Source organism: Rhea americana, unplaced genomic scaffold (genome assembly GCF_003343005.1).
Source record: "Rhea americana isolate MKP2758 unplaced genomic scaffold, rheAme1 scaffold_6, whole genome shotgun sequence".
Classification (NCBI taxonomy): domain Eukaryota; kingdom Metazoa; phylum Chordata; class Aves; order Rheiformes; family Rheidae; genus Rhea; species Rhea americana.
The window spans coordinates 9239765-9266217 of NW_028186756.1; the positions used below are offsets into that span (position 1 = coordinate 9239765).

Genomic DNA, 26453 nt, shown 5'->3' on the forward strand with positions numbered 1-26453 from the left:
ATGCTATTGGAAGAGCTGCTGTTCAAGAAAAAAAATATGGGCTGATCTGAGTTTCAGCAAACTTCTTTCCCAGAGAAATACAAAGTAAACATGAATGGTGACAGCTCAGAGAGGAAACGTCTCAAGCTGAGAGAGGAGTGTGTGTGKGGGGGGGAAGCAGCCTAGTCAAAGGTAAATTTATTGTAAATTTCTGAGTTCCATTTGTTTTTAAATCAACAAAATCAAATTTGTTTTTAAAAGTATGAAATAACTCCTTTTTACTATATGGGTTTCAGACTGCTATATAAAGAAATACATAATTATATTCACATACTGTGAAGAGTTCGAGCATAGCATACCATATTTCATGGTAAAATAGGTAACAAGATAAAAACCAGTAAATTTGATTCTGTTTTAAAGCACAAAACTCAAGAATTTGAGTAACACACTTGCCCCCAAGACATATAACGCTCTGCACTTTTTTTCATAATTATAAAATACAGATCATTTAAGTCCATTTCATTAGACTCTAGTAAGATGTAATTTTTTTTTGCTCATGATATCTAAACAGTAGGATCTGCACTGAAATGAAATAATTTCAAGAGTTTTAAATTAAAATCCATCTCCAATTATTTAGTTTAAGGCTTTGGGAACTCAGTGCAGTTTTCCACTATGTCTAGCTTCAAATTCTGTATTCTAAAACTCAGATGTAAAACGACCAAAAAATTGCAATAAAATTTTCAGTTCATCAGAGATCTTTATGCTCCTAGACTTCCAAGGCTTGCTTTATGTCAGTGCAGGTTTATCAAACTATTTCCAAAATCTAAGAAAGCTCTGTTGACAAAAGTAAGATCATATTTAAGCTCTGTTTTCATTTGTTACTGTTTTATTTGTGTCTACCATTACAGAAACTTCAGTACTAAAAACAAACGAAGCATTCATAAGCTTATCATTAATACACATGAGAACTCTTCCAGAGGGTATCTAATCACTTAGAGAGGCTAAGTGCAATGGAAAAGAATCTTAGATGTAGTCATTAATAAACTCCTAGAATTAAAAAAACCTAGTGTAGCTAATAACGCAATACAAAATCAGTATTAATGTCACCGGAATTTTCTATAATTACGAACACTTGTTAGGTATACTCCTCAGCAACTGTTCTACTATGAAATTAATTCCCCACCTTCCACATTTAAAATAACCATATAACAAAAAAACTCATTTAAGAAAATAATATTGAAATTGCAGAAATGTGTAATTGACCAAATATGGTAATTGTAGAAAAATGCTAATATATAATATGCATATAGTATTTTATAGAATTCTTTTCAGATTACCTACTACTTAGATTGAAGTCATTTCTGATGCAGGAGACAGCTTATATTCAGTCAAGTGCTACACTTAGGCTTAGCATAATTTTGACTCGGCACTATCCTCTGGGATACACAAATGTGGGCAGTTCAGCCTGCACTTGCCCAAAAGCATTAGATAGACTGTTCTGCTGCAAATAAACTGCTAATTCTGCAAACATGATGTTTTCTTTTCTGCTATATCCTCCCCTTTCGTAGGAGGAAAATTTGGAAGAAACATTTGATGGATTAGACCTGCAATTCACAACAAGATATCAGAAAAGACATACAGGTGTACACATCACTCCTTGGCTGAAATTTTAGTTTTTTGGTACCTTTACTGATAGTAAGATAGACAGAAAAAAAGGGTATGAACTTCATGAGAGGAGCAGAGTGATGAGATGCCTTCCCTTGAGAGCAATCTTCCGTACAACAGGAAATAGGGAAATCTCTACAGGAAAAAGCATCTAGGATATAAGTATTTTGAAAGTAACCATCAAAGTGCTCAGTGCAAGATTCATCTAATTTCCTATTCCTTTTTTTCAGCTTATTAGGAAACAAATGAAATGCGACATCCTACAACTTAAAACAATGGGGGGGGGGGAAATCTATGCAAAAAGCAGGTCTTCCAATGTTCCTTAAAGTATAAAATTCCAAAGCTTGATTAATAATCTCTGATGATTAGAAGACTGCTCCATGGCAACAGCTCTCCTAACCAAATAAAATCTGACACAAATCTACAAAACTACTCTTTCCAGAAGCAAAATAGGAAATCATCTTCTTACAGTTTAGGATTCAGCCTTCCTAAATACAGCATTTATGAAGAATCATAGATCCTTCTATCAATTTATTCAACATATTTACATCTCAGTTTACAAAATTATCTAAAGACTGACTTCAAAGTAGAAATTACTGGAAAATTATTTTGCATTACTGAAGTTGCATGGCGCATCTTGGACTAAGTTTAGGAAAAAGATGTGAAATGAACTGAAAAATGAATAATATATTTCAACTAGATTACAGCTATACTAGAGTAGTTATTCAATTCTTCTTAAAGATGAAATAAACAATCTCAAGGAAGAGGTGCTTAATATTGGATTATTAAATGGAAAAAAATATATCAAAAATTTTCAAGATTATTGCAATTAACACTATTTCTCAGTGAGTCTTGATTAGCATCTTGGAGAATTATTCTTAGAGATTATTTTCTTGCAGGTAACGTGAGGATCCATCATTATGCCTTTAAGTATTTACCTGGCAAGTGATCTAGAAATTAAGACTAAAGTATTGTGGAAGTTTAAGAAACTACCACAAGCTGAAAAAAAGATTATTCTTTCTGTTTTAATATGATTATAGTTAACCACGAAGGCACACTGAAGATTAATCTCTATGGAAGAGAAAAGTATGGGACTTGCCTATCTGCAATCTATTGACCTTTTAAAGAGAATAACTCGTTCCTAGCCCTGGATCCTTCACCTGCAATAATAAAAGAGCTCTGCCCTCAAAAGTAGCTTGCAAGATCAGGGCCTTAGGGAATAGACACACAAAGCAACTGGAGAAAAGCCAGTTGCTAAGCAGTAGGTCATCTACAAAGTCTATTCATGTGTTCTCTGCCTCCAGTAAAGAATGAAAACTCAAGTTATCTTAACCTTTGATAAAATTCAAGGACTATTTCATTAATTTAGCAGTATTTTGGAAGCTTTTCTCTATCTTCTAGTTGAATGAAAATGGATTCTGTTAAACTGCATTTGCATTTACATCTCAGTTTGCTTCAGTAAACATGCATGTAGTTATCACAGATCTGCCAATAATGCTATAACAAATTCATATTTCTAAGTCCTTATTTTTAATATATGAGCTAGAATCTGCGTATGTTCACCATTACAAAGAGCAATGTTAAATCTATTCAAAGTCTTTCAACAAGACTGTTGAGAAATAATATCAAATAATAAATTACATCAAATAATAAATTACAAATGCTTCAATCACATTATTCTTAGCATCTTAATTATTAAAGAGAATAATTATTAAAATATGATCTCCATTTCAGCATTTGCATTTTGTACTTTTATGTTTCAGACATTTTTATAAAATGAAGCAAGACTGATTTGAGAGTAGGATAATGCAGTTAATTTCATTTTTTTTAATATGTAGTATTACATTTATTTTTCCTGCACCATGGCGTACATTCCAATCTCTGTAATACCAACCAAAATATAAAATGAAAACTTTTCCATTCTTCTTAGGGTCCTGAAACCTATATACTTTGACAACATTCTTACAATTCAGAGGTGAATTTCATATGGTACATCCTAAAATTCAAAGGTCTTCATGAAGTATAAACATTTGGAGAATAGTGTATTTCTAGCCAGTGAAATAATAAGGACCTCAAGAACTCCCTTATTTTTTTTTAAACCAAAAAACAGACAAACATCTTTTTTCTGAGAAGACAGATAAAAATGTAAAATGGGAAGATACTTTCAGAGTTGCATATGCTTAGAATGATATTTCACCACAAAGGTTATTTCCAAATTAAAAGTCTTTTCCTGTCAAATCCTGAGAAATAATGTAGGCAAGGACACTAAAGCATTCCATAGCTTTATTAACGACAATGTTCACTGATCTGTGAATAACCTGAAAAAAAAATGAAGATTATTGAGTTACTTTACCAATCTATCCATCCATCACTAGAAAACAGGTCTCAAAATGATGGATTATCTCACTTCCCTGATGTCTCTCCCCCTAAGGAAAAACTCTTTCTTGGGATAAACAAGCAACTGATACTACAAACAATCATGCTAACTATGCTTGCCCATTTTGCATTCATCTGCCAGCAAACAGAAGAGATACATATCAAGTCTGTCTGCAAAAAGACCAGCTATGTCAAAAGTTGTATTACTTAATTGAAATGCAAGTGAAAAAAAAAAAGTAAGGAGAAAGTAGTATGACAACTACTCTTCCCATTTAGCATTTGAAAAAAAGACTTGGTAATACTGACAAGCTGTATTGTCAGCAATTTCAAAATATACTTTCAGGGCCAAAGAAATGAAATTATTTTAAATGATAAAATGAATGTAATTACACAAATGATACATTTTGAAATTTAGGACTTAACTCATGTCTCAGCTATAGCTGTGATTCTTTCACACTTATATAAAACTAAAGGCTCCCTAAGATTTGAAGCTAGTTGCTTTCACACCCAATAGCCACAAGAACTGACAGCATTAGTTGAATTTCTCATTAATATGACAGATAAAGAGGCAGTACTTATTTACAGATTCAAATGAAAAAGATGTTGTGCTTAATTCTTTGTTAATTCTAAATGCACATTACATTCAGGTTTCCTAAAGCCCAACCTTGATTTTGGAATACTGAAAGCTTCTTAAAGATTCTAACAGGGACACAACTGGCAATGTTAAAGTAGCTGAGACAACCTTTTAAGCTTCAACATTCGTATCATACAATAGCTCGAATGTAAGGATAAAAAGTAATTATCTTTTTTCAAAATATATACACGAATCTTCCAAGTCAGTCATAAAATCCATCATAGTCCAGCCTGGATTTTTAACCTTCTTGTAAACACAGGGATTGAAAGGGATAATCCCTCTTAATTAGAGCTTCCCTCCACCACAAAACTACTACTGTCACTGCCACAAAACAACTAATTTCAGCTAGAATCTATTACAACCACAAAAAAGTTACACTGCCCATGAAATATGTACACATATGATGTACAAGTTCAAAGCCTATTTATACAAAATGTTAGTCATTAACTGACTGAAGATAAAAGTTGGTAAATCACTAATTCCTACAGCAAAGCAGCAGAAGACATTCTTGCACGTCAGCACCAATTACTACATCTGTCAGCTCTTGGATGACTTCTAACAAGAAAATAAAAATAAAAAACAATAAAAACAAGAGACTAGATACATCACTCTTCAGAATCCTTACAAGATGACAGAGAGATGGAGTTAGAGACTTTCGTAGACTAAACCTTCAACTATGAAAAAAACCACACTACTACTGAAAAAAAAAAGACCGTTCATACTTCAAAGGTCAGGAAGTAACAGTGTAAGAATCTAGAAAAAAAGAATCTGAAACCAAATGGAAGAGAAACCATGCAGAGTCCTTCCAAAAATACAGTGCTGAAAAAAGTCACAAAAGTAAATGAGGCCACAACATAAAACTGACTTCTCAGCTATCCTTCACCCTACTCATTATATACTGGTCATAGGTGAAGAGAATCAAAACAGACAATTTCTAGAACGACTTCCTCTTGAAGAAAAGTTGAATATAAGATGCACATTTCACTGGAGTGAACAGTAGAAGGAAATACTTGCAACATTCATAAAACAGCTCTTTCAAACACATCGCCCCCAAAAAACTCAAAAAAATTTATTTTCCAAAAAACTGAAAGGAAAAAAGGAAATAAAAGTTACAAAAGAGGAATTTTTTTTTAAGAATGTTTGAAAACTGTTAGAAAAAATGCCTTATTAAATTAGACTTCTCTTATTTGGCTTAAATCTCATCTTATAGTTCATAAATGACTTAAAGTACTTGATCAACACCTATTTTAGAACTTTTACTTAAAAGATTTTTTTTCCCCAGTGATAAAAATAGAAAGTTGGCAGTTTCAAATTTAACCTCTCATCAGAAAACAATTTGGGTATTTTCTTTTTTCTAAAATCAGAAAAATCTAAGATATACTGAATATTCTGAATGTTGCATCACTGCCTTACAGTCTAATAAAGACTAACTGTAATTCTCTCTAATGAAACTTTTTGAAGACACTGAAAAGTTTATTACTGATTTGCAACAAATATGTTGGCTGCAAGCTGCAAAATGTGAGTTGAATTCCCTAGTCTCCTTGCACATATTTCATTGAACTTTTGGTGTCTTACACTTATTGTACTAATGTAATGAGATGTATTTATTTATTTATTTGTTTCTTACTGAGTATAATATGACTACCTCATTAGAAAGGAAGACAAATAATAGTTTCATACCTACAAGTTTGAAATAAAAGAGGCTATTACACAGGTCAGTGAAAGTTTTCCTGCTTGTCAGCTTGGAATAATGGGAAGTTTCCAGTGACCTTGGTTGTATCACAAATTCGATTTATGGAGAAAGAAATCTCACATCTGTACCTCAACATATTGGGAGGTACATTACAATGATATAAAAGTTTAATTTTCTCTCCTAAACCATACCTGTTTAAACCAATAAAGAACTAACACGGCTTTTACTCACTCAAATGTCTTCAGTAGTTATAAAATGTTGTACTGTTTATGCAGAATTCATTTAGAATGCAAGGATGTGACTTACAAATGTCTTTGAATCATTCACATAAATATGCATGCATGCCATTTATAACAGTAGCCTTGATGAGAACACACAGTGTAACTGGCTGCAAGAAACGCTTAAGAGGTTTACATTAAAGCAGAATATAGAACGATGGTTAGAAATCACAGAACAGGTGACACCTTATTCTGATAACTTGGTGATAAAAACTGTAGAGTATGATGTATAGGTTGTGGTATTACCACTTTACTATACAGTCTGAACAGTACTCTTAAGATACTACTCAGTTTTAGTGAGACCCAAAGCAGGCCATATCTAATAATTGTAATTAATCTCTCTCTCTCTCTCTCTCAAAAAAAAAAAAAAAGTGATTGCCTACTAAATGGTTCACTAAAAACAAAACCATTCCACATTTTTATTATAATGCTTTGTAATACAAACCTTTTAAAAGCATAATTACTTCTTGGTTTAATAGAGTAATTTGCTTCAACTATTAAAATATTCTCCTTATCCTACTTGCAAGATTTGCAGCTTAACAACAACAAAACTAAGAAAGTCGCAATCAACAGGCCTAATTAGACAGTTTGGTCAATTTGAAGAATTCTCGTGATCATAGAGAGATTTGCTGATTAAAATATTTACAAGAGTTCTAGACACTGATATTGCTCACTCTTTAAAAATAGTGCTTTTATAGATCAGGAAACTGCCTGYCCTGGCTATTAAACAGCCAGTGCTTTCAATGATTTCTTGTGCTTTCAACAATGCAAGAAAAATAAACCATCTTAAGAAGCACCTACATCAGAGTAAATATAATATTTTAATTGTAATTATTAAAGTTAATTTAAAATTTTCATATATTTGAAACCCAAAAAGGTCTAATGACACACGTCACAAAGCTGGTGCTTCCACAATGGTTTTGATAATCTTTTGATTTATTTAATCTGTTGGTCATCTGAAACTTTCTAGTCCCACATGTAGTCCTATAAAAATGAAGATGTAATAAAACCCATGAGAACAAATCCTGTTGTATGGCTGTGACGAGAATATTTACCTAAAAACAGTTGTTCTTCACAAATTGTCTATCTGATCCCAATTACATAATCCCACATTTTAAAAAAACTCCATATAAAATAATTCAAGATATAGACAAAGGCTATTGACAAAAAAATAAGCTACGAAATATGACTCCTATTCAATATAGTACAGAATAAAGTCTAGTTGTCTAATGAAATAATGTAAACATTATGTGAACCACGTACATGAACACAGAAACATTATACAGGACAATTCCATGTAGTCTTCATTAAATGTTAATGCCAAATCAAGACTTTCCATAATGAGGCCAGCCACTGGTGCCAACCAGCTACTTTTTAGACACTGCCCATGAAGTATGGTAATTATTCCAGAATGGCTGTACCAACATATATTTGCATCCATCCTAAATAATGCCAAATAGGCCCAAGCTGCTAAGGTCATTCTTCTAGCAGTAGTATAATTATTGGTATCGAGAAGAAAAATAGAACCATCATACAGATAAAACAGGAAGAGAATGCCCAAAAGCACACTACAAACCAGAACTTCGTAATAGCAGCACACATGTAAAAAAAATTTGTCCACAAAAAAGAACAAAGCAAGTAAGACTTCACACTGACATTTAAAGGAATTGCATTTTGAAGTATCATTCATAGACAACAAAATAGCCTCACAGTACAACAGTATTTTTTTTTCCTTTTTAATAGAGCTAATGTCTACTACAAATCTACAGGTTACTACCTTAAAAATTTGCATAGAGCAGATGGAAAGCCTGCTTGCCAAGCAAAAGCAAAGATAAAAAACCTCAGCCTTTTAAAAGCCAGTAGAATATTTGGAAACAACTGAAAAGTAAAACTACCCACTCGCTGCACATGTTTTCTTGATGGTCCTCAAAACCACTAAAGTACAACTCCATTGCAAGAACTGTAACCCCTAGCACACCTCTGGAGCCTCATGAAAGAATACATATCATACCTACAGTTTAAGAAAAGGGATTGATGTAGAGGTTGTTTCAACTTGGAATCGATTGTTCCCTTTGTTGTAATTACTTTCTACTGCTCCAGAGGTGGAGAGTGTATGACTGCTGTTTAAGATATTAGAACGTACAACTGCATCTCTACGTGGCTCTGTGTAACAGAGCTTTAGGATGACTTATACGCAACTGCTGTTCAAGTTACACTGGAAGTTTGTGACCTATAGATACAGGTGTACAGAATGATGCCAATAGAATACGATTTCACAGTAGCTGTCTGGTTTATATCAGTTTGCAATATAAAAAAAGTGAGTGTTGCATAATCTTTTTTTGTTTAATAATGAACAAATTTTTCCTGAAACAAATTTGTGCTATGTGTCCTTTTCATTGCCAGTTTGAATCTGTTCAGTATTCAAGTTTTTGCACCTGGATTTGAACCTGAAAACCAAATACAGAAATTACCACAAAAGTCATCAAGATTTGCCTATGGATGGTCAAGAAGTTTTCTAACTCTAGAGACACTCACAGCTGCTGCTCTTTGTATACAGTTCACACAAGAATAAAACTGAATATGCATATTTTGCATATGCATCGTGTAACAGAACTACTTATTTTTATTTCAAACATACATTTAGAAAGTTAAGAAGTTAGATAACAGGTATCATTATTAATAACCTTCAACTTTCTTTGCTGAATTTTCCTTTCTAATCTTGGCACATTGTATCTGTACCCGATAATATTGTTCCTCCTCTTATATCACCACAATATGCATCCAGTACTATAAATGAAAGAGTAACTATTAACACAGATTGTCAACGTACATCTTCCTGTATCTGTAGGAAAAATTAAGAGGCAAATTATCTCAGTCTACCCAAACGTACAGTCATCCTTTTGGACAGACATCGCTCCAAATCTCATCTGTCAATTTGAAGAAAGGATAGCTGTTTATGAGTTAAATTATCTCTCATCCATTCCTAATAATTATTAGGATGGGCAGGCACCACAACAGCCAATCATTAAAAGTTTTATTTGTATCACAGTGAAAACTGTTCCCAAGCACCAGTGTAATTTACAATATTTTCGCTTCTCTGAATGAAATACTACTAAAAATTATTCAAATTAGTCTCCTGATCTCAACAGCACCATTGTTCTATAATTTCTTTTTTTTCCTAGGAAAGTGCAAACTTCTGGGGGAATTTAATAGCCAACAAAAATACAAAACAAAAACACTAACATGCAACTGTCAGCAGGAATTGCTCTATTAGCATTAGGTTACCAAGAATTTCCTTTTTTTAAAGATATGTATTAGAAAAGTCAAGCTTACCTGCAGAAACACTGTGGAATCTCTCCTTGACCATACAAAGGAAACAAAAATGGTGTATTGCCATAGCGGCCAAAGCAATGAAGAAATTTTTTGGTTGCCTGGAGACCTTCAAGGGTGCTGCAATCAGTCTCAGATACCATTGCAATAGAGTGAAGAATGAAGTGTTGCAAGCTGGGTGTTAATTTCTGTGTTTTTAAGAATTGAGCAAATGTACTACTCTCATAATCTGAGAAAAAAAATAATTCAGGTAAATGATATAGGTTAACTTTCGTACTTTTTCAGGATCTTCAACTTGAAGAAATACTTTTGTATTAAAAAAAAAAAGAGATCACAAAAGAAACCACTTAGATCTTCAACATACTTATCACTGAAAAACAGTAATTCTATTTCATGAAAGCTAAAAATTTTACTCTCAAAGTACATTTCCTCAGAAGACAGAAAYATCACTACATTAAAAGTATTTTGGAATAACACAAATCTACTATATGTGAATGCCATATGAGACCTGAATAGGCTATCTAGTTTTACACAGTAGCTGAGCACCATCTAAATATGGCTTCATCTATTAAGTTAGACCTGACCAACACCCATTTCTCAATCATTTAACAATTTTTAAGATTGAGGTTTCTACCAAAGTATATGGAGTAATAGCCATATGGCAGACAAAAATCCATTGGTTTTACTGCAGCTTGGGATGGTATACCTGAATCCTGTAAATTTCATAAATATTTAATCCATTTAACCTAACATCCATTCAGAAAGTTGAATCCATACCTATGTGGTCAGAGCACATATTTATGTGCAGATAACCCATTCGCATAATGTTTTACTCCAAAAATGAGAAGAGCAATACTTATTTCAAGTATTTTAAATTGCTGACCTCCCAACAAATAAGTATAGATGAGACAAGAAGAAGAAAAAGAGGAGGAAGCATATTGCCACTAATGCACTTTGAAATTTATAGAAAAACAGAAGTCCTGCAGGTAACCTTTAATGCAAGTGTTGCAGGTTACTGATACATCTCTGAAATATTACAGTTAGTTTAATGATCTTAATACAACCTGAATATTCTTTTTTAGGAAAAGATTATTTTAAGCAATAATGTATTTCATACCGTGTAGAAATCTATTCTTAAGCTTATTTCAGTCACGTGAAAATTCAAGAGTAATTTAGAAGCAGTTCCCGCCAATGCTGTGACTAGTGTTATTAGGCCATATACTCTGTTTGAGATTCAACCACTGTTTTATTACAAATGTACTTCACTACCTTTGTACAGCCATGCAGCAAGTCATAAAATATATTACATTTTCCTTTGTGCTATTGTCTTTCTAAAAAAAGTCGCAAGTTTTTCCTCATTCTAGACCTCCTATGTAACTCAAAATTTTACAGAAGAAGCTTTAAAAAAATTATTCACTATCATGAATTCTCCCTATTAAAAGTCTGTCCTCCCTAACGAATGCAATGATTTCAACAGGTGCAATTCTAAAGCTCTGAAGTCTTTAAATTAGACTAATCAGACTCAAAATATTCCCAATTACTTCCATGGCTACTTTAAAATATAGGAACAAAGTCTGTTTAACTATCTCTGGATATAAAATAAGTGCAGTGTTATTTAGGCAGATGAATCAATGAATTCATTTAGAATTGATATGGTGTCTCCTTTTTTTACTTAATAAAGTTTCTGAATGCCACCTATATTCTTGCTCTGAGCACCTCAATTTCTTTTATCGGCCGTAAACCTCAAATTGCCTGTAATCTATAAACTAGTTCAGCGTAACAAATTTTTCCCCTTCAGGATTTTCTAGAGTTCATCACAGATTTTTCTTCCTAATCTTATCAGATCACTATCTATATTGACCAATTCTATCCTGCAGATGTTTGCAATCATTTTCTCTATCTTTTCTACATAATCTAAGGGTCATATAATACCAAGGCAGCTTTAAGCTCAAGTGACCAGACCAGTATCAGTAACAAACAACTGTTTCTTCTGAACACTAGCTTCTTTTGAAAGCATTGCCTAGTCGAGCTACTATCACCTACAAAAGCACTGAAATGCCTCAGTCTGAAACCTATAGTAATCGTTTAAGTATTCCTCTGTTCTCATTATTTCCTTTTCACAGATTTTATAATTTTTACCTTAGTTTACTTCTAGAGTCCAAGCATTCAGAATATCACTCCATTCTTTGTACTCTTAGGTTCATAAATCCAAAGCAGAGAGCAGGTTTCCATCATTTTCTTTCCACTAGCCAATTTTCCTCTTTCACTGCCATTCTTTGCATAACATGGCTCCAATCTAATCATATTTTCTGTCCTCTAAATAATTCAATAATTGACAAAGGCATTTGGCACCTGCCCTCTGCAACTAAAAGGCATTTTTAACTTCACAATTAAACTACACTTATTTTCAAAGTTAAAAAAAAATCCACATTCAGCATTCCTGTTTTTTTGGCAACATACTGACACACTGTCATACAAGATTTACGTATTATCAAAAAAAAAAAAAAAAAAGAGAGGAAGAAATCAGGTGCATCACACCGTATTACAAAATCCCTGAGGGGGAACAAAACCCTAAAAATGATAAAAAAAACATTTTGCAATCCTGTTATAATATGTAATTTTGCTATTAAAGAAAAATGGAGGTAATTAATGATACCATGGGAACTCGAAATACAAGCGCTTAAGCGGAAGAATTGACATGAAAGGTCAGGAAAAGGTCAAAGTCTAATCCAAAAATTAATACACAAAAATAAATAGGGTAAAAATAAAGGAGAGCTATCAAAACTGTGCATAATGGAATGAACTCAAAACAAGAAGGTGTCTCATACTTAATGAAACACTACCTTGGTATTCATCAGGTTGTTGTTCATATTCCAAACAAAATGTCAAAAATTTCATTAGCAATCTCTTTTCCACCATAGTGAGCTGCCTGCTATTGAAGACATCTGCTCTAGAACAAGGTACCTAGAAAAAAAAAATTAATAATTTTAGGTTCATTATATTTAATGCCTTTCCCACACAGGCTATAAAAGACTATAGTTGATTACCTAACAAACATTTAAAGTTCCTATTTTTCATTAGAACTACAGTTGTTTCTTACATATTTCTACTATTTTCTATTTTAACTAAAATAATTATTATTTTTCATAACAAAAATATTCTAAAATCTCTTTCGCTCTTTCCTTTTTTGCTTATGTCCGTTTGGTTTCAACAGGATCTCTACTGGGCCAAGTATCTCCTGTTGCCACTACTAGTCTAATGACTTCTCTCCTAAGGCAAGGAAAAAAGACAAATCAAATCCATTCAAGGGATCTGAAAACCTAAAATCTGCACATCTTTAAGATTCACTGTTGAGTCTATCATAGACTAACTATTTGTCATATGGTAAACATTTAATGATTTAATGATTTATCTGACTGCACATTATTCTAGCTTTCTTTTCAGGATTTAGATTTAACATGCATGTAAAAAGAAAAAAACCTCATTCTAAAAATGAAATCAAACAAAAATTTTTTAGTAAAATATACCAGTTATTACAAAACTCTCAGAAAAAACAATTTCRAAATTTTTTGACTTTGAAAAGATCAGATTAAACACATACAATGCATTCTTCTACAATACCTGTTCGACTTTTCCTTCCCAAAAGGCAAGAATTCGTGTGGCATTTTTAAATTCTGCATATCTGCTAACATTTGACTTAATCAAAAGGTCAATTAACAGACCTCGGGAGTAAAGAAGCTGCACAAACAAAAATAATACAGTGAGTAAAGAGAAAGAAGCACTTATATAGGAAGAAAATAGTAACTCTAACAGTATTCCTTTGTAAGATATTTTCTACAACTATATGCTTATACACACAGTGAAGTAAAATCTGAGCAAAATAACATCAAGATATAGCATGTTCAAAATAAAATTAACACAGAGACAGAGGAAGAAAAGAAAGTAGTCCACAGGAGAAAAGGTTTCAGCCCACTGTTGATCTYACCTGTTTGGGAGTAATACCGTGAGAGAGAGAGTCATCTTGGATCCACTCACATAGTGAAAAGGAGAAAGCGTAAACTTGTTTCTTTACCTCTACAYGGGCTATGGCATGCCAAAACGCATCACAGCCAATCTGCACCACAGTTTTACTGGTGTCTTTCAATTCAAATACTCTGTATTACTTTTGCTTTCTAAAAATAGCAATGCTATTCTATTAAAGTAAATAGGGATCTCAAAGATGCAAGAGGTCAACGGGACAATGTTCTACGCTGCTTTTTCCTTTCTATTCTCTTCAAAAGTTTATCACCATTCAGTGTTATTCATATCTAAAGACTGTGCATACCAATTTACACAGGTATACTTAACATTGTCTCCTCAAAACATTTTGCAAAATCAACAGTCAAAGCTAATGGCCAAAGCTGCTAAAAATCCCCTTCTCTCTTTTCCTATTTTCCATTTTCACCATAAAGATCTCTATACTCAAATTTACTTCTTATGTTTTGCATATTTTGAAACAAGCTGTGTTAAAATCAGCTTTGCATTAATAGCTCTTTTATCTGCCAATGTATGTGTGTGGATTTTTAAAGTTGCATCAGTTTTCAAACTTTTAAAACATTTACTTAAATTTTGTATGGTCCCCCTCCCCTGCCTGTGCAAACTAGCTGTTTCTGTCATAACGAGAAATGATGTGACATTTTCTAAATATAAATTCCTTAAGCTACCCCAGTTACTCTTCTGTCAAAGTGGTATTCAGGTTTAGTCATATTTTGTTATGCTACTTAGCTGTCTATGTTACGTCTACCTTTATACTTTCTACAGGCTAAAGAATTTATTATGAAATACTGAAAGTACCAAAATATAACTATTAACACAAGACATATGTCTGAATTTAAAAGCATATATTTAAAAGCATGGAGAAACTTCTAGTTCTAACTTCCTGCAAGTCTTGTTATCCTGAGTAGTAGAATTTGCATAGTTAAAGAGCAGATGTGAAATCCTGGCCACTATTTCAAAACTGCACGTTCTGTAAAGCATGCCCCTCATACAAAATTAATGCTTAATTTTCAAGATAAAGGTTGACTGGAACACTAATTAGGACACTACGGAAAAGTCCGTAAGAGTCCCAGTGCCAGAGAGAAACCAATGAGAATTACTAGGTCTGTTTTGATGCCATCTCTCCTGTAAGATTTTCTGGAATCAATAGCATTTACCACTGTGTAGCAAAATTCAGTATGGTGGCACAGAAAATGTGTACTATGCAAAACAGTACTATCTACTATACCACTATAAACCGACTATTGGTTTCACGGTATCATTCTGGTGATGCATAAGAGAGGTATCTACATTTGGAACACGGAGTAAAAAACATGAAATAATGTATTTTGTAATGTCTATACAAAAAATGTAATAAATTATTGAAGAAAAGTTATTTTCTATTTTTCAGAGGTTTGAAAAATTTCTGCCTAAAAATTACAAAAAAATAAGCACTGAACTTTGGGGAAAAAAAACCTTCCACTGCAAGGTATATAGTCTGAAACACTGAAATTTAAAAAAAAAAAAAATTCATTTAACTTGTATTTGCAGGACATGCACACAGACTGCTAAGTAGCTAAAAGACAGGTTTTAGATCTTAAACTGCATGATAAATATGCCAGATTCTAAATAGTTTCACCTTCAACTAAAAAGCACATAAAATTAGCAATTCAACATAGTAATAAAAATATGTTATTTTACTCAACTTTTATGTTATGGACTAACCGTAGGGATTTTTTTTAATACAATTTATTACAGTTCAGCTTTTCAGTCACTCAAGAACTTAAAATGGTACATTTTATATGAACAGAATGACAGTGCGAGTATCACAGGAAAGCCTATCTAAACAGGTAAGTACACTCGATTAAAAATACCCTTCATCTTAATAACATCAAAGATGTGCATTTCTATTAGTTTTCATTGTTTAAGTATGTATTTTTTAAAAATTTTAAAAGGACATCATTTAAAAAAGTATTTTAAAGTTATTACTTAAACTCTCTATTTCAGGAAATTTACAGACTCTTTGGTTAAAAACAAACATTAAAGAGCACATATGAAACAGCTCATTTGCTTTAATAGTACTACTGATTGCTCACTTCCCAGGAGAATGTATTTTTTGCCTTAGAGGTACCATTTCAGCCCTCTAAACACTCAGAATTAAAAAATTCTCAGCATTTAGAAAAAGTAAATGTACTTGTATGAAAAGTCATTAAGTTCCTACCTTGGAAACTAAATCAATATTAAACCTTCTGCCTTCTCTAACAATTTGGGAATACGTAATTTTCTTTGGTTCTTGGGCAGAAATTTCTGAGGGTGCAGCTTCTGTTTTTCCCATTTCCAAAGTGGACTTGCCTAAAGCTGCATTACGAGAACTTTCACTCTCAGAGGTTATTTCGGTATTATTCCCTTCTGTTGCACTTGCTGGGTCACTGCCTGCAGTCTTTTCTGGTTCCCAGCTCTCAGCCCCTGGCAAGGCACGTTCCACAGGTGCGCACTCTTTTTCCAATTCCTGCGCAGCCCCGGCAGCATCAGAAACTCCTAAGACGGGCAGCTTTGACAAAGCACCAGCTTCTTCAACATCTTCAGACAAATCCTGACTGATTAAAAACATAAGGGGGAAAAGGGGGGGGGGCAGAGGGGAGAAAAAAGAAAAAGGGACCTTAAAATTGTCTTTAAAACTTGTTTAAAATTTTGAGTCAGTGTCAGCAATGGAAACATCGGAAGCCTTTCTGTGAAAATCATTAAAATGTCTTTACCCTGGTCAAACTGGGTGCCACCAACCAAAGAACTCTGGATTTCTGACTGTAAAAATAGAATTTAAGCAGAATATTATGTGGGGAAGGAATGAAAAAACCTTTGTGCTCTTGTTTTACATAGACTCTCTCACAGTGATACACATTATACAGCTATATAAACAAACAAATATAGTATTTAAAAAATAAACATTAATGCGATTTGATTGTTTCTTCCTTTGGATAAAAACCTTTAAAACTGAAGTACAGAAAGACACTTAAGTTATAAGCCAAGATTTCTTTAAACTGAACTTGTTGAAGAAAATAGAATTGTTTTGTATAACTGAGACTATTTCACATCTTTATAGCAAAATCTTCAAGAGAAACAGAATTTTGAACTGAAGTTAATTTTAAATTAAAAAGATCACTTTTCAGACTCTGATCTTACAATCTGAGTAGCTTTTCAAGTAATAGCCATAAAGAACAGTTTACTTAAATACCTTTTTTTTTACATATATATATATAKAGAGAGAGATATATATAAAAGGTACTAGAGTTCGTAAGTTTAACCAAGCACCAACCAATTACTAACTGACTACATATATCATGTTAAAGTATTTTCACCTTTACTGTTTATAATCTTAGATTTATTGCAAGCATGATAAATCTGTGCATAGTTCTGATGAATTCCTAACATGCTTGTGATGAAGGCAGCCAGTGAAAAGGAGGGACAGTATCACACGTAAGTATTCTATATAGTCCATTTCCTTGTCATAAGGACACAATTCTTTAAAATTCCTCTTAAAAAGCAGACCTCCACTTTTAATCTCATCCATTCTTTTTATCTTGAACTTCAATGACATCTACCTTAGAAACTAGCACTTTTGAATTTAGAATTTTAGTTTGTACTACCAGCTGAGATGAATCAAATCAATGTCATTATAAGTGAAAGGAGTTCACCAATAATTTCACACTATCTTTTTATCTTTACACTGCAAGCCATTAGTGTACTGAATAAACAATTTAATCTCAGCTGAAAACTAATGAACTATGATTTTAAAGGTGACCTGCAAACGTACAGTACTGAATTTCAGTAACTATCAAGACTGTTAAAATTCAATAAATAGCCAGGAATTATTCAGCACACTTGTAAAAACGTTCCTTCACACATCTACAACTGTGGAGATGGAAGCAGGGGTAGGAATTTCTGTTCAAGTTATAAAAGGGAAGAAATATTTTGCCTCCTTTAAAAATTGTTCCTCACTGATCTACTTGTAACTTCAGAGAACTTGCAAGGACTAATGAAAGCCAGACTTTGGTACAGGTTTCTCAGCCTGTGCACAGCCACCAGGAAGCACATACAAATGCGGTGAAATACTGCCCTGGAAAGCACACGGAACTGCTGTAAGGAAGCACTAATGAAAGAAGTTATTTCAGAATATTAATTTTTTTATGCCTCTGCTTTATTCTGCAAATATTAAATGCACATAAAATACCAAATACAAAGATAAGTACTATGTCGAATGTTTCTAAAAAACTAATCTCTGCTAAAAATACACTAACTCTATTCAATTTCAGGGGGTGAGGGGAAGTTTGTTTGGTTTAGGAATTTGGAATGCCCTGTGCAAAAAAAAAAAAAAAAAAAAAAACCCACTATTGTGATTACTGTAATCACTAAAATTAAGCTTTTATTTCAGCCTTTCTAAAGCTTTATAAAACACAACACAAATTAAGGGCAAGTCTTCCCTTCTATCTCCTCCTAATCTGACTGCATAGATCAAGCTCATTTAAAACATTATTTATACTTTCTCAAAGCAAAGTAGAATTTGGATTTGCAATACATTGTCTTTTTTCTGTGTTACTCTAAAACACAGTACAACAGAAACGTTGTATTTACATGTTTTAAAACCAAATTCAATTCCCATTTAATGAATACATTAATCTGTATGATTTGCAGCTCTACAAACTTCATAATGGAAGCCTAAAAACTAAATTCATTACATCTTTCCTATAGGAACAAACATCCCTGAATAATGTAACAACTGTCTATAAAAATCACTCAATTTGAACTTTTGTACAGACAATTCTTCTCCTAAATCAGAAAAAAAAACACATCTGCAGACAAATTGTTGTGTAAATTTAGAATATTATCTTCCACCATTCATCAATTAATGGTACTAACAAAGGAATATCTTAAAATGAATGTGTCTTATTAATGTCTTGTAACAGCAACCCCTTCAGATAGGTCAAATGAAAAATTGCCAACCAGCTGGTTAATTTATTCAGCACAGGTGTTCACTATTTATTTTTCAGCCATTTGCCTTTTTTCAATACAGCTTGTTGTAGACACAGTATTCTTTTCCTTTGATGGATGCACTTTGTTCTAAGGCCATTTATTTCAGATTTTCACTGTGTATATTATACTGCTACCCAGCTGTTTATTCTTTCAAAATAAATGTTTAATGGTTACTTCATAGGAGTTATAAAAGTTAAGCAAAAACAACAGAATCTAGCCAGAACGTGTAAATTGTCAGAAACATAATAACTGATTCTCTCAGTAAGTTTTAAGTTCATGTGGTAAACTTTTTCTTTGCTAGTTTTATTAATTCTGCAGTTCTTCCTTGTAACTTTTTTTCTCCCATGATAAACAGAAGACAGCATTGTACTGCCAGACTAAGTTAAAAATAATGTCCGAACAAAATTGGTTCAGATAGAAGGCTCACTTCCAAAAACCAGTGACACCTTAGTGCTAGGGGACTCTCTTTCAAGCCAGCCATGAGTCAGTATCACTTCTTCAGTAAGAGTCTTCCTAGAGATGGTATATACAAAGTTAAGAGGCTATGAAACTTGCAATCTAATATTGGTCCTGAACAATATTCATTATCACAATAGTATCACAGTATTATATTGACATTGTTTTAAAACAAACATAACATTTTATCTGCAGTATGGTCAAGCAGCCATTACTGTGCAACATTCAACTTTTGAATATGCCGACTGTGACTTTCAGATTTCATTAATCTAACTCTAACATTCTATTATTTTTACTATTTGTGATGTTTACAAAAATAAATAAATGTTTCCATATGAAACATCTGTCAGTGTTTCGTTCAGATACCTATGCTATTATTTAGGARACTCAAGATTAAATTTTAAACTACTATCTCAAAGAACCTTTTAGGAATTCAGAATAACACTCAGTTCAGTGCAAAACTCCTAAGATACAAAAATAATACACAGAGAGAAATGATTCAGTTTTAAATTGTGGCCCACACAATTTCCATTCGTTACTACTATGCTTAAATACTACTTGAGATTACTGCTTAACAATGTTATTTTTAGATGTTGTTTGATCTCACTATTTAAGATGACACTGAAAAGATCAGTTCTTGTACAGCTTATAYGTAATGAAGTATTATACTTCCATTTAACAATTAAAAACCAAAAATGAAATTTCTGTTCTCAACTTCTGCTAATGCAAACATTATGAATACCTAACTAAAATATGTTTAGTCATATATTTAATTCTAAGATAGTATAATACTCTTGACTCACTTCTGCAACAATTCTCCCCAAAGCAAATTTCCAATTAAGCATGTATTTTTTCCATTTTTATTTAATGTAAAACAAAAGCTGAGTCACTTTACTTCAAATACAAAAAGAAGGTGGCAGCCCAAGAAGGCTGACTGTTATTATTTTATCAGGAATTTCAACTGTGCCAATTTGTTCTAAAACATCACAGGAAAGCACTGGTTAACGAGCAAGTTGAATACAGTGACAACAAGCTAACAAAGGGGAAATATTGTTTTATTATTGTAGTATAGTTAAGGATTTTATGATTACAGTACTACTGTCCATTTGTGTTCTTATTCTTATGTACCTCTTTCATTTTACATGTACAAAAATAGAAGGCTTACTTACAGGAATAGGAAAATTTAAAATATAATAGTACATAACTATTCAGTTCGGTTGTGACTCAGAAGCAAACAAAAYGCCAGCTCAAAAAATTGTTGAGTAAATGTTCAAATGTTGCAATCTGATAACCTTATGTAGGAAGAACTTTAYGTAATGTATGAAGAATGTTCCCAATAGTTACCCCTCAACAAAGTACAAGTAATTTCAACAAAAGAACAAGGGCCTCTACTGAGGAATTCTATAATTCTTAGTTCTTCTTCAAGACCAACAGGAAGCATGTCAGAGTGCTGGCGGTGAAATGCTTAGAGCCAAGAGCACAATATAATTATTTGTGATACATAAAATTATTTGTATATTTTGATATTTATACTTACTTGCTAAAACAGAAATCCTCTACATGTTGAATAGTTTTATCAGTCTTGTTCAGAGAAATAATTTCTTCATTCTCAAGGATCAGTTTTCTCCAGTCTTCACATTCACCAATTACATCAGTTTTCTGCTTTAAAAAACAATTATAAAATTAAATTTGTACTGCACTAGATGTTCTTGGACTATCGATTTCTGTATTTCCAAATGATTTGTCTTTTAACAGTTTTAATGTTTTCTCTATTCAGACTTTTGTAGTTAAGAGTGAAATAATTGGGCTGGTTACTTCACTCTAGCGTGACAACATTTGCACTACATTATTAGTTGTATTAATTTGAAAATGCAGCAGTAAATGAAATGCAAGTTTTACTAGAAATTTAAACATAATACAGTAAAATCTACATTTGTCATAGCCAGGTTCATTCCAATTTTTCAGTCAAAACTCTTTGAATGGAGACCATATCATGAAACACAGCGATCTGACTATTAAAAGTCTGTCTACGTAAGTATCTCTACATCATAATGAACTTTCAGAGGAAAAGCAGAAGTTCTTGCTGCAGGCTCATGCAGCACGATCTTTTTTGAGAAGGCCAACTCCAGATGTGCACCTATTTGAGCGGGGGTTGGACTAGATGATTCCAGAAGGTCCCTTCCAACCCTGACCATTCTGTGATTCCGTGCATGGTCCTCTGTTCATTCACACACTGGAGCTGCCAATAATGTTTCACACACTCCAAGACTTCATATTTATCAAATGTTTTTGTGTCTTAATGAAAGATGGAATATATAGAAAGTTTAAGAACCAATGGGAATTTTTGCATTTYCTAATATAAGATGAGCATCTCTTCTATTCTCAATACATTATCAAAAAAAAACGTTAGGGATATATAATCTAATTTGCCTCTTCACAAAGAAACCTTRGTTGATTACTACAATCATTTTCCTGAAAAACTTGCTTTATAGCAAGCATAACAGAATTGCCATCTTCATCTGCTTTAGAGCAAAAACACAAGAAAAGCATCAAGGAAGAAAGCAAATATGGTCTCCCCAAAAACAGAAGTCGAATGCTACTGAAGACACATTCTGTCCTGATAGAATCAAAGCAGAAAACAAAGAACATGCATATTAACAGCATAAGAAACACTGATGATACCTAGCCGGTGACTGCATTTTTATATAATGTCTACACAGAAAATAATACCTCCTAGCAGAGCTTACACAGCACCTAGAACACAAAGTGCAATACTGTATTCTTTGATACAAAGAAATGAAAAAAAATCAAGTGAAAACAGAACAAAAGTTACACTTCCAAAGAAACTGTAAAGTGTTATGAACTTTGTAAACATAATGCAAYAGCTCAAAGACACTGTCTATTAGAATTTCTCCCATGTACAATGAAAGCAATCTGTTTAACATCAAGCTGCAAACAGAAGGGAGTGAAAGAAAAAAATGGACACCAAATTCCAAAAATTTTAGGCCAAATTAATAGAAGTCCATACTGAAAATATCGTTTATATTAAGACAAAAAGCAGGTAATTGTCGGACTGAGATTTATCTAATACTTGTGTGACTTGTTCACACTCATATTCCACAGAATTTAAACATTTCAGTACCTCAAAATACTAGAAATCTTAAATTCAGAGTTGGCTTTACTGTAAATGTTTGTCATTTATATCATCTTTCAGAATGGTAAGTGGCAGAGGTCCTAGTAACTAACAAAGCTGAATGTTGCAATCTGAATATTCAAAAGCTGTGGAATTAACCAGCTTCTAAATTAAATGCAGCAAAAGCCCCTACCAGTGCTTTAACTGAAGTAACATTACCACTTTGAATGGATGCCCAAATCCCTTTAGACAGACTATTCTTTTTCATTGCTATAGAAAGCTTTAATGCAGGATTTATTTCCTCTTACAATTCTTTCTCAGGATCACATGATAAATTTTTATTCTAATTAGAGTATTGCAATATCAGAAGTACTTACTGAAAAGCATATGGCAACTTAAGTAGACTGAATTTAGACTAAGCATTTTTACACTTGAATTGTGCTGGCAATATCTCAACAATGATATGCCAGGAAAATTTTAATCTGGTTTATGGAATAAGACACAAGATTTCAGAAGCTACTTCCTAAAACACTGGCCATACACAGACGTTTGAACTTTGCAGACTGATAGCTCACTCTGTTRAATAAATACAAAAAAGGTAACCACATATTCTCGGAGAGGCAAGTACAGTTCTCCACAGCAGGACATAAAACAGAAGTAGAAAGGAAAGGTACAGAGACTTCTTATTCTTTTCTCAAAAATCTCTTCTGGCTATTTGCTAAGTTGAGTCTGGCTGGCAAGAAACTTCCAACTGTAAGCAAAGAAAATTATCTCCTATTTGATTGTTTCAGTATTCAGTAATTGAATTGTATATACTTTTTGCAAGCAAACAGGACTGAATTAGAAGGGAGATACAACTTCACCAATTTCTCTTATCAAAAATAAACAAGACTGCTCGAGTCAAAAGGTAGTCAGAAAGCCAGAAATTAAACAGAGCACTTAGAAATGGCAGACACTGAGAACATTTTCTGCTATAGATCAGCTCTACTGATTATGCCAGAAGGTAACCCTATGTAGTAAGTAGGTATGAAAGATGAACTCAGCTGAATAAAATTCCAGCCTTTATAAACCGACAGGCTCCTAGCACTTCCATAAATAATACCAGCAATATAGCATTTAGTCACATTTACTTGCTAACATACTCCAAATGCTTGTCGTCCTAAGTAAGTACCCTCTTCAAAAGATTTCTAGTGGACCGTCACAAGTTAGATAAACTTTGGTCGTCAACATATACACTATCAACATTAACCTTTTTGTCTTGATTACAAGACATTTCACTGAGGATCCAATAACTAACCTGAGAGACTTAGTTGAAAGCACACAACAAAAAACCAAGAGACTGAAACATCAGAGACAGCAATGTAAAAATCAAAGAAAATAATGGAAAAGGGATTAGAAAAGACCACATTACCCTTTAAAGAAGGGGCTAGGAAAGGAATCAAAACAATGGTACGCTTGCTTCTGCATAAATGCAAGAACCCCAAATATGATTAAGCACTAGAACATTTGGTCTTAGATAAAAACATTAATAAACCAAGTGTATCAGAGGAAGCAAGAATCAATCCTACGCTAGTAGTAGGATACAAAATGTAAAAGAGTGAACAGTACCAGAAACACAGTAGTGCAGTACATTAAAAAGCATCAGGACACTCTGCAAGTACCACTGAATCAACACAGATTGAAATTCTAAACTTAAGCAGGAAGAATTATACATTAATATATACACTAATACATTAATAACCACTATTAACCAAGATTGAAGAACCAACTATAATATAAAGATGGGAAATACAGCTGGACTGTATGACTTCTACCCCTGTTGAGCAAATACCATAACAGGATACAGGGCTGACTATAAGCACCGAATGGGAGCACTTACACAAGACAAAACTACAATGATTAGTTTTTCCACTGGTGATTACTTCAGCCATTGAGTGCACCTGAGAGATTTCCATACCATTTCTGTTTTCTTGGAATGGTGTGATGGGAAAGGAAAGAACATGAAAAGTGGACTGTCTGAAATGGAGTAAAGGTAGAGGAGTTTACAGTAAAGTATATGAAGTGAACACCAATAAATCTCCAAAATAGATAGTGTTGGCCTAAAATTTCTACCACAGCACATGAAAGAAATACCTAAATTACTTACTGTATGTGTAACCTTTCATTCAAAACTTTTTGGTAGCTAAAGACTGGACAATAGCAAACAAGATGCCATTCTTTAAAAATGATTTTGGAGGAATCCAGAGGACTATATGCCTATTAGCCTGTATCTGCACTTAACAAATTAGCAGAAACTAAAACAGTGAAAAGGATTAGCAGACACCTCCATAAATAAGATCTATTTGAAATGAATCAACTTGTTTTCTGTAGGCAAAGTTCTGTCTTTAAAATTCTCTGAATTCTTTCAAAAGTGAACAAACATGCACATAGACAATAAAGTCCACTGGGATTTCCAAAAAGCTTTCAACAGGGTCCATCACCAAGGGCTTTTAAGGAAAACAAATATCCCTGAGGGATGGTCTTCCCCATGAGGGAAGGTCTTGAAATGACTACCCAGTTAAAACACAAGAAATGGAGAATAGCAGTAAATGGTCAGTTCTTGCATTGGAAGGAATAGAATGAGCAGAGTTCCTCAAGGCTCTGCTGTGGCCCTGGTGCTTATCTTACTGGTAAATTTGCTTATAAATGGAAAAAGGAGAAAATAGCGAGACACCGTTTACTGATAATACAAAATTATTCTGGGTAGTTAGGACAAAGACGGATCATAAAGAACGGAGAAAGGCCTTATAAGACACAATCCTCAGCAATAAAGCTACAGATGAAACTCAGCATAGACAAATGTAGTGAYGCACATGGACAAAAATAATCCTAGGGTCACATATGATATGATGGGCTATATTGACCATTAACAGTTAAGAGTTAGGTTTTGCTGTTATGACAGATAGTTTCATGAAAATAGCTCTGTGCTTGGTAGCAGTCAAAAAAAAAAAAAAGAGCTGAAGGAGACAGACAGAAGGAATAGAGAACAGAAAGAATAGAGATTAAAACAAGAAACCATTTATGTCACTATGTAAAGCCATGCTTTTTTCCCCCATGCTGAGTTATGCAATTTGTGCAATTCTGCCTCCTTCAGCTCTGCAGGAGAATTGGAACCACTTCTGGAACTGGAAAAGTTTCAGAGAAGGGTAAAAAGGATGATCAAAGCTATGGAACAGCTTTCAAAAAAATGAATGACCAAGGGGTACCATTTGTTTGCCCAGTTTTTACTCTTTCCTCTGCCTATGACCAGAATGGCAGACAAAACTCTAAGATAGATGGATGAGTCTGAACCAGTAAAGCTATTAAATAGAAACCTATCTGATCTGTCAAATTACCAAAAGAGAAAAAAACATTGTGGCAATCTGTCTTGCAATGAATTATACACATAACCAGTATTAACTGAATTTTTATTTTTTTAAATTATGTATTTTCCCTACAAACTGCATAAGGAAGTATCATTCCCTTCTTACCAGTCTAATAGAGAATTACTAAATTCTCTAATAGAGATGTCACTACAGGAGATGTATGTTGTACTCATCTCTAGTGGAAAAATTCTTGTAAAACTTCATGTGTTACACTTAACCAGTGTACTCAAAAGCTCCCTACTTCTAAACTAACAGGACTAATATTAGATAGAAACATTATTAGGATTATTTGAGGCTTAACACATTGTACCAATGAAGTGCTTTGAGAACTTCAGAGGAAACAAACTATTAAAGTATAAAATGAAATTAATAACTATAGCCAAATTGTAACAAAATGCTTAAAAACATGCATGATAAATCTCGGTATGTCAAAAGTCCTTTAAAATTATATCAAATATAGGGC

The 26453-nt window shown here is 33.1% G+C and overlaps 1 protein-coding gene across 2 annotated transcripts in view; it reads right to left on the reverse strand.

Moving 5' to 3' along the window:
- The window catches only part of CHM (CHM Rab escort protein), a 77154-nt gene that overhangs the window by 30918 nt on the left and 19783 nt on the right, over nt 1-26453 (reverse strand). The window contains exons 4-8 of one of the 2 annotated variants that reach the window (XM_085319630.1): nt 20991-21112; nt 16191-16566; nt 13577-13693; nt 12799-12919; nt 9959-10184 (exon numbers count right to left, since the gene is read on the reverse strand). In XM_085319630.1, the coding sequence (XP_085175756.1) occupies nt 9959-10184; nt 12799-12919; nt 13577-13693; nt 16191-16566; nt 20991-21112 (962 nt within the window). Of the gene's footprint in view, nt 1-9958; nt 10185-12798; nt 12920-13576; nt 13694-16190; nt 16567-20990; nt 21116-26453 lie in introns of both variants that reach the window. The other variant, XM_085319629.1, reaches the window with a different exon arrangement.